This window comes from Crocuta crocuta, unplaced genomic scaffold (genome assembly GCF_008692635.1).
Source record: "Crocuta crocuta isolate KB4526 unplaced genomic scaffold, BGI_CrCroc_1.0 scaffold971, whole genome shotgun sequence".
Lineage (NCBI taxonomy): Eukaryota > Metazoa > Chordata > Mammalia > Carnivora > Hyaenidae > Crocuta > Crocuta crocuta.
The window spans coordinates 585,284-594,394 of record NW_027527401.1 but is presented as its reverse complement, the minus strand read 5'-3'; the positions used below and the strand labels follow the sequence as shown (position 1 = coordinate 594,394).

Sequence of the window (9,111 nt, the reverse complement as noted above, 5' to 3'; positions counted from 1 at the left end):
GTGCCCACTGGCTTCCCATTTCAGGGAAGCAATTTGGCAATGGCAATCGGCAATCTTAAAAATAGTCGCAGCCTATGACTCAGTAATTCCACTTCCAATCCTATCCTGGCAAAATAACCGAGCGCAGAAAAGACATAAAGATGTTGCTGCAAATGTAACAGTACCTGACTGGGAAAATCAGAATGTTCAGTGTTAAGGAAATGACTTAAAAAAACCCTGACATGGGCCACCTAGGCGGCTCAGTCGGTTAAGTGTCGGACTTCAACTCAGGTCACAATCTCACGGTTTGTGGGTTTGAGCCCCGTGTCAGGCTCTGTGCTGACGGCTCAGAGCCTGATTGGAAGTCTGTGTCCCCCTCGCTCTCTGCCCCTCCCCTGCTCGCACATGCAAGCACTCTCTCTCAAAATAAATATACACATTTTAACAATTTTTTTAATGTTTTATTTATTTCTGAGAGAGAAAGAGAGAGAGCATGAGTAGGGGAGAGTTAGAGAGAGAGGGAGACACAGAATCTGAAACAGGCTCCAGGCTCCGAGCTGTCAGCACAGAGCCCGAAGTGGGGCTCGAACCCACGAACCGTGAGATCATGACCTGAGCTGAAGTCAGACGCTTAATCGACTGAGCCCCCTGGGTGCCCCTCCTTTTAACAATTTTTAAAAGAATGACAAAGAAACCGGACACATTAAAATCTTGAGTGAGGTGCGCCTGGGCGGCCCAGCAGGTGGAGTCTGCAACTCTCCATCCAGGGTTGTGGGTTCGAGTCCCATGCTGGGTGCAGAGAGGACTGACGTCAGACAGGTATCTCCCTGCACGCGCTGTGTCCCCACAAACCCTGGCCAGGGGAGCTCGCGGGCTGCAGGCGTCACGCACGTCTGGAAAGCGTCGTCCTCCCGCGGGCCTCACCCCTGCCAGCACTGGCGCGCGGGCCTCAGGGTGTGCGACGGCCAGGGCCCCAAGGGACTGCGGCTTAGTGTGCCCTGACAGCCCTCCCAGCCCTGAAAATCACTGGGGGCCCCGATCAGAACCCTCTGGAAACCAGTTACAAACATCCGGCAGGGAGGCCAGGAGGCCAGCAGAGTGCTCAGGCTGAGTGCAGGAGGCGCACGCGGGGTCAGTGAGGAAGGGTCGGCCGCTCCGTGAACACCTCCCAGCCCAGAGCCGTCCTGGAGGACAGGGGCAGGTGGCGCGGCCCGGCGCCTGCCAACGTCCGAGACTCACACCTGCCAACGTCCGAAAGAAACACCCACCCAGAACGGAAGGGCGAGCTTGTCGTCTGCACGGGTCATGGGGGGACGAGGGGACGGGGGGGTGTGGGGGACACACGAGAGCCCAAGCCGAGCCCCAGGGTGGAGCTGCATCAGAGCAGTTGGCAGATGGGGTGATGGGGCCTCGGGGACAATCGCAGGCACACCGCCCCGGAGGGGCCCAAGCGCTGAGGAAGGCCCGCTCCCGCGGTGGGGGAGGTGCCTGACAACCCGCAGGGCCTGGAATGTTCCACACTGTTGTTGGTGGTTTTCTAAGTTTATTTATTTTAGAGAGAAAGAGAACAAGCAGGGAAGGAGCAGAGACAGAAAGAGAGAGAGAATCCCAAGCAGGTTTTGCACTGTCAGCACAGAGCCCGACATGGGGCTTGAACTCACACAAACTGTGGGATCATGACCTGAGCTGAAATCAAGAGTTGGACACTTAGCCACCGAGCCACCCAGGAGTCCCCGGCTCTTAATACCACGCTCAAAGCTGAAGGATAGATGTGTGGTTCTTAGTTTCATTCTTCTTCAGCTTATGAATATCACGTAGGCTTCCGGATGTAGGCTTTATTTCACAATCAAACCAAGGGCCAAAGAAAGCCCCTCACAACCAGGGAGAGCGGAGGCAAACACCTTCTGCACAGTCGGGCATGGCCCCCGGGTGCTGCCCGCGCTCTCCTGGACCCGCACAGGCCACTCTACCTGGTGCTCAGATTGTCCCAGGAGGCTGCCAACCACCGTCAGAGCCCAGCCGCCGGGCCCCACGGAGAGGGGGATGGGGACCTCGCGGTCACTCGGTGACATCCGTGCAGCGCAGGGGGCCCGCCCCTGGGGAAGCCCACGTACCTAGTAACGTTTTAGGGTTGGTCAGGCCGAGCTGCACCACCGGGTTATCCAGGATGGCTTGAAAGAGGGGGCTGTCCGGGTCGATGCCTTTGTCCAGCTCCTCGGGGGAGGGCTTCCGGTCTCCCAGCAGCCACTCGCACTGCAGGCACAAAAGCCACACACACATCAGCCGCTCCTGAAGCCCCGCTGCCCCCGGCTGCCCCCAAGCGAGGGCCCAGGCCCGGGGGCTCCGAAGTCGGCGCGGCCAGCAGACCCCAGCACCGCAGTTCAGACGAACGTGCCTGCGACTTGGCAGCAGGACCCACGCGGGGTGTGGGGAGGAGAATGAAGACGTGCGCGGAAGCTCCAGGCCTCGGCCCCAGGAAGTCCCGCGGAACCAGCTAAGGCCCCCGGCCGCCTCCACACCCTCCCCGGGGAGCTGGCGGTCCCGCAGCCCACGTGTCCATGGCTGGGGCCCCTCTCAGGCTTAGCCCGGCCAGCCAACGACTCGCGCACACGGTCGTCCAGAGACAGAGCCCGGGGCGCCTGGGGGCTCAGTCGGTTAAGTGTCCGACTCTCGGTTTCTACTCAGGTCATGATCTCGAGGCCTCACAGGTTCGTGCTCCATGTTGGGCTCTGTGCTGACAGCACGCAGCCTGCCTGGGATTCTGTCTCTTCNGTGCCCACTGGCTTCCCATTTCAGGGAAGCAATTTGGCAATGGCAATCGGCAATCTTAAAAATAGTCGCAGCCTATGACTCAGTAATTCCACTTCCAATCCTATCCTGGCAAAATAACCGAGCGCAGAAAAGACATAAAGATGTTGCTGCAAATGTAACAGTACCTGACTGGGAAAATCAGAATGTTCAGTGTTAAGGAAATGACTTAAAAAAACCCTGACATGGGCCACCTAGGCGGCTCAGTCGGTTAAGTGTCGGACTTCAACTCAGGTCACAATCTCACGGTTTGTGGGTTTGAGCCCCGTGTCAGGCTCTGTGCTGACGGCTCAGAGCCTGATTGGAAGTCTGTGTCCCCCTCGCTCTCTGCCCCTCCCCTGCTCGCACATGCAAGCACTCTCTCTCAAAATAAATATACACANGAAGGAGCAGAGACAGAAAGAGAGAGAGAATCCCAAGCAGGTTTTGCACTGTCAGCACAGAGCCCGACATGGGGCTTGAACTCACACAAACTGTGGGATCATGACCTGAGCTGAAATCAAGAGTTGGACACTTAGCCACCGAGCCACCCAGGAGTCCCCGGCTCTTAATACCACGCTCAAAGCTGAAGGATAGATGTGTGGTTCTTAGTTTCATTCTTCTTCAGCTTATGAATATCACGTAGGCTTCCGGATGTAGGCTTTATTTCACAATCAAACCAAGGGCCAAAGAAAGCCCCTCACAACCAGGGAGAGCGGAGGCAAACACCTTCTGCACAGTCGGGCATGGCCCCCGGGTGCTGCCCGCGCTCTCCTGGACCCGCACAGGCCACTCTACCTGGTGCTCAGATTGTCCCAGGAGGCTGCCAACCACCGTCAGAGCCCAGCCGCCGGGCCCCACGGAGAGGGGGATGGGGACCTCGCGGTCACTCGGTGACATCCGTGCAGCGCAGGGGGCCCGCCCCTGGGGAAGCCCACGTACCTAGTAACGTTTTAGGGTTGGTCAGGCCGAGCTGCACCACCGGGTTATCCAGGATGGCTTGAAAGAGGGGGCTGTCCGGGTCGATGCCTTTGTCCAGCTCCTCGGGGGAGGGCTTCCGGTCTCCCAGCAGCCACTCGCACTGCAGGCACAAAAGCCACACACACATCAGCCGCTCCTGAAGCCCCGCTGCCCCCGGCTGCCCCCAAGCGAGGGCCCAGGCCCGGGGGCTCCGAAGTCGGCGCGGCCAGCAGACCCCAGCACCGCAGTTCAGACGAACGTGCCTGCGACTTGGCAGCAGGACCCACGCGGGGTGTGGGGAGGAGAATGAAGACGTGCGCGGAAGCTCCAGGCCTCGGCCCCAGGAAGTCCCGCGGAACCAGCTAAGGCCCCCGGCCGCCTCCACACCCTCCCCGGGGAGCTGGCGGTCCCGCAGCCCACGTGTCCATGGCTGGGGCCCCTCTCAGGCTTAGCCCGGCCAGCCAACGACTCGCGCACACGGTCGTCCAGAGACAGAGCCCGGGGCGCCTGGGGGCTCAGTCGGTTAAGTGTCCGACTCTCGGTTTCTACTCAGGTCATGATCTCGAGGCCTCACAGGTTCGTGCTCCATGTTGGGCTCTGTGCTGACAGCACGCAGCCTGCCTGGGATTCTGTCTCTTCCTCTCTCTCTGCCCCTCCCCTGCTCTCATTCTCTCAAAATTAACATGTAAACTTAAAAAAAAAAAAAGGCCCAGAACTCTCTCCGTACATAAAACATGTTGAACTGTGACACCATCTACTCCCTCGGCAGCAGGACAAGGGACCACCTGAGACAGGAGCGCGTCCAGGCTCCCCAAGGGGGGCCGCGCGGGCGGGGAGGGCGGGCGACCGGGGCGCAGAGGTGCGGCTGGTACTCACGGCAGCGCTCTGCTGGTTGTTGTTCACTCTGAGGGCATCCATCACTTCCTTTTCATCGAATCCCATCTCCATCAGGGAAATGACGGCCTGAAGGGGAACCACGGACCACTCAGTGCCGCCCTCGCCGGGGACGCGCCACCACTCGCCATGGAGCCGGGCCGAGTCCGTGCGGCCCCCAGATCCGTGCTCGGAAGCTGCTCACCAACATGCCACGAGAGGGCCACGGCGTAAGCCCCGTTCAGGTTCGTCCCCGTGTGTGGGGAAAGGTCTCCAGCCCCCCACCGTGAGCTCACTGCGGGGCCCCAGGACCCGGAACGGAAGGTGTCGGGGAGAGACCGCGAGGTAGGCAAACCCGACTGAGGTGGAGAAAGACTGTCCCCCTCGCTTGCGGGAAATAGGCCTCTGCAGACTCTATCCCTCAAATGTGACACTAAAATTACCTTCAAACATCTTACAGTTAATACGACGTAAGCTGTAAATACGAACATGTGCTAATTCTCCGAGGGAACGGTGGCCCAAGTTCAATATCGTGTGGACGGGAGACGTACGGTTGAGGACAAAACCCACGAGACACGTTATGTCCTTCACTTCACTACCAACTTTATCGTACAATCTTTAATATGGTGGATTTTGGGGGAAAAATAAAAAAGGCAAAGATTTCATCAAGTTAATTAATTCTCTAGACAGGGCCCCAGGGTTCTCAGGGCACCCGGCTGGGGGGGGGGGGCAGGGGGGCCACGAGGCAGCACCGTGCCGTGACCCCCCCTGCTCCCTTTCCCGAGCACGAATCCTGGGAGAAGAACCCGCCATGCGCTAGTCTGACCCCAGGGCACAAAAAACGGCCAGGAACTTCCCGCCAGATTCAAGAGGGTGGCCTTCCTGTGAGTGTCAGTAAACGCTTTCCTGTTCCTTCACTCACCCCCGGCTCGGCCTGGGGAAACCGCGCCACGGTCCTTCCACACGGACGGTGACGCCGGGCATGCGCCTCGGCCCGCCCGCCAGGGGCCGCGTGCTCCCAGCTCTCAAGACCAGGCTCCGCCTGCCCCGCGCACCGCACTCACCGGCCCCCCACGGCAGGCGTGGGCACAGGGGGCGGGGAAGCGGCAGGAAAGCCTGTTTTGGGTTCAAGTCCAAGCGCTGCTCCCCGATCCAGATCCTGGAGCCACACTAACAGCCCTGTCCTTCCAGACTGTTCTCTCACATACTGAGGGATGAGATGGTGTGAGAGAGCAACGTCCTGGCCCCGCCTCGACAGCCTTTTGTAATAATCGTCACAGAACATCTACCAGAGGGGACGGCGCACGTCTTGGGAGAAGAGCAGAGCAGACTGAGCGACACCTACGTTATGAGGTCGAGAGGGCAGCAAGGACCACCAGCTGGGCAGCGGGGGCGGCTGAGGACACTGTGGGACCACCCCCCAGGGACACGGCGTCCCTCCCACGGGGCTCAGCCAGCACCCGGCTGGGCTTCAGAAACACCAGCTGCAGGCGGCACAAACAGGTCCAAGTGCACAGCTGAGCTCACAAGAAAGCAGCCAGGGAGGGGGCGGGAGGCATTAGCAGGGCCTGCGGTTGGGGTCTAATGTGCAACACACAGAACGTGGGCCTTGGGTCCACGCGAGGTGACGAGCTAGAGCTTAAACCCAGGACCCTGGGAAGGGTCTGCACCCCCAGAGGGACAAGGAGCCGCAAAAGCACCGGCCCCTGTGCAGGAACAGCCAGCCCCCGAGCGGGGCCTACACCCGCGTGGTCAGCACAAACCGGGCCCCTGGTGGGAGGTGCCACGCAGCCCAGGGAAACGAGTGCCCAATCAGCCTGGCGGGCATCCCACGGGCCACAGGGGAGCCCACGCTGGCAGCACAGCACCCCAGGCAGAATCAGCAGCACGTGGACTTGGAGCCCTAACACCTCGAGCTGACGGATCTATAATCCAAAAGGAAACCACAGCCTTAAAACACAGAGAACGTTCTAGAGGAAAGCAAGAGCTCAGGAGAAGAACGGAGCAGTGGAGAACAGGGAGCCACAACAGCACGCAGGATGAGGTGGCCTGAGGGGCGGCCACACACCAGACACGGACGTCAGCTGCCGAGTACAGCCCGAGACAGCTGGACCCCAGGTCCTTACACCCTGCAGACACCCCGGCTAGCGGATGGTCAGAGCCTTGCCGACTCCCTGTCCCCTGTCCTGTCTCCAGGCAGTGTCCCCACCAGCCTGAGGTCACTCACCACCCACAGCGGGAACGTGGACAGGACCCTGTTGTGAGTGTGCACGTGACAAATGGGCCATCCAGACCCGCGTAGGACAACTGAAAACGGACGTTGGGCCTGACGACAGCCCTCACCGGGGTCTAGCTTGCTCCGCCCGGTGCAGCACCCACCCCCCACCAGTGGAGAAACCCCGCCAGGCGGTGCCAGGCCCAGACACATACCCGAGCATCAGCCCGGAACTCCCTTTTCCTCCGGATCTTCTTGAAGATCTCCGTGAGCTCGTCCCTGGGCTCCTCGTCCCCCGCGTCCCCCGCGCTAGTCCCGGCTGCCTCGGAGGCACCCTCAGGGGCGGCCTCGGCTCCTCCGGGAGAGGCCTGGCCTGGAAGAGGCGAGTCGATGGTCGGGTCTTCCGCGTGCTCGATCAGCCACTCCATGGCCTGAGGCACCGACATGCTGAAAGGTGACAAGAAGCTCTTCCCACCAGCCCAGGCGACCGAGGAGGGCCTCCCACCTCCTCCCCCCGCTTCCCCCCCGGAAGGCTCTCTGGCCTCAACGACTTCTCTAGCAGGAGCTGGTGACCCCTTGGGAGAGGCCCTGGCCCTCGCTCTGAACTCCCTCAAGACCCCGGCCAGAACACAGAGACCCGTGTACTAGGCAAGGGGCACGAGTTCACGAAGAGCACGGGGGAACCGGGGCCCCCGACCGTCCCCCGGCTTACCAGTCGCTCGCTAAGAGCTGAGTGTAGACGCAGAGGCGAGCAGCTACGGCGGGGAAAGGGCAGGAGGCTAAGGGGACCCAGCTCCGGGCCACCGTGTGCCCACCACCCGCCCTGTCCCCAGCCTTCCCCCAAGGTGAGGCCTTCTCACTGTCCGGGGACACTGGAGGTTTCCTACCAGGTTACCCTGGGGACGCGCGTGCAGAGTTTCTCTTTAAAAACTCACATCTATTAGAAATGGTTCAAAGAGTTTGGGACGGAGGACGTCACCCCGGGGACCCCACAGCGGCGGTGGCAAGGGGACAAGGTGGCCTGCACGTACTGGTTCAGCCGCAGGGCCTTCGCGGCCCTGCTCTCCGGGAAGCCCATCTCCGTGAGCTGCCGCAGGGCTGCCTCGTCCACTCTCCCGTCTTCCTCCTCATCCAGCATCGCTGCGGGCCAGAGATGGGGCGATCCGTGAGGGCCCGGCCAGTACGAGGGGCTTGGGGTCCCCCCGACCCTCAGCAAATCCACACGGACACCTCAGCCGGCACCCGTGTGGACAGGAGCCCCGGGTCAACAGGGAAGCACAAACGGAAAGCACCTGACCCCGGGTGTGAATGCGCGTGGCCAGAGCGCAGGTTGCATCAACCTGGGGCTGCTCATACCATTCGCCTTCTTAAACAGCTCGACTGCATCTGGGTTCAGCGCTAACAACTTCTGAGCCACCTCGATGAGAGACACCAGGATCTTCCGGAGCTCCGTCTGGAACTGCGGGGCAAGGAGAAAAAGGCTCTTAGCGCCCCGCGTGCCCGAGACCTGCCGGGACACGTAGCCATGCTCCTGGGCCCCGCGCCTCTGCATCTCTGAGTCCCAACTATGCTGCTGCTGCTTCCAGAACACGGACACCGACAGAAGCAGAGGTGGGTGAGACCAGGAGGGTCTGCGCCGGGCGGGAAGAGAGGCCTCGCGGGCACAGACGGGCCACAGGCTCTGCCCCTGGGCCGGCACAGAAAGCACCGGGCACGTTAAGTGCAGGGGCACAGCCTGACCGGATGGGCTCCCGGCACAGGCCTCGGGCTCTCACTGGGAAGAAGGCTGCCATGAGTGCAACCAGATCCCCCTGCGGATGGGTCCCCGGTTCCATGGGCGACATGGGGGCCCCCGTTCATTCCCACAACAGGCCTGACGCTGCAGGAGTGGCACCGCACGGGGCAGGAGCACGGGAGCCCGATGCCCTGCTGGACAGGGCGCGCCCTGCCGCAGAGGCGCCCCAGCCCAGGCGCACGCGGTCCCGGGCTGCAGGGCACCGGCGCACCCTGCGTCCTGGGCCGCTCCACAGGACACGGGATACACTCTGCTTTGTCAGCTCAGAACTCTGCAGCCCAAAATTACTCAAAGTCTCGATTTCTCTACTAGTTTTTGCCAAACTTAGGGTAAAACTCTAGTATTTTCTCAGTAGCATCTACCTTTGTGGTTCTGCCTTCCAGTATCTTCTTAAACTTTTTATTTTGAAATAATCTAAGGTTTACGGAGAAGTTGCAAAAATGTACACGGAGCTCCTGTTTGCCCTCCCCCCACTTCCCCAAGTGCACCCCCCCCCCCCCCC

General features: G+C 61.0%; 1 protein-coding gene across 1 annotated transcript in view; it reads right to left on the bottom strand.

Moving 5' to 3' along the window:
• UBAC1 (UBA domain containing 1) overlaps positions 1-9,111 on the bottom strand; it is a 15,864-nt gene that overhangs the window by 835 nt on the left and 5,918 nt on the right. The window contains exons 4-8 of the mRNA XM_077753010.1: positions 8,171-8,273; positions 7,846-7,954; positions 7,030-7,261; positions 4,603-4,689; positions 3,709-3,847 (exon numbers count right to left, since the gene is read on the bottom strand). Of these exons, the coding sequence (XP_077609136.1) occupies positions 3,709-3,847; positions 4,603-4,689; positions 7,030-7,261; positions 7,846-7,954; positions 8,171-8,273 (670 nt within the window). The remainder of the gene's footprint in view (positions 1-3,708; positions 3,848-4,602; positions 4,690-7,029; positions 7,262-7,845; positions 7,955-8,170; positions 8,274-9,111) is intronic.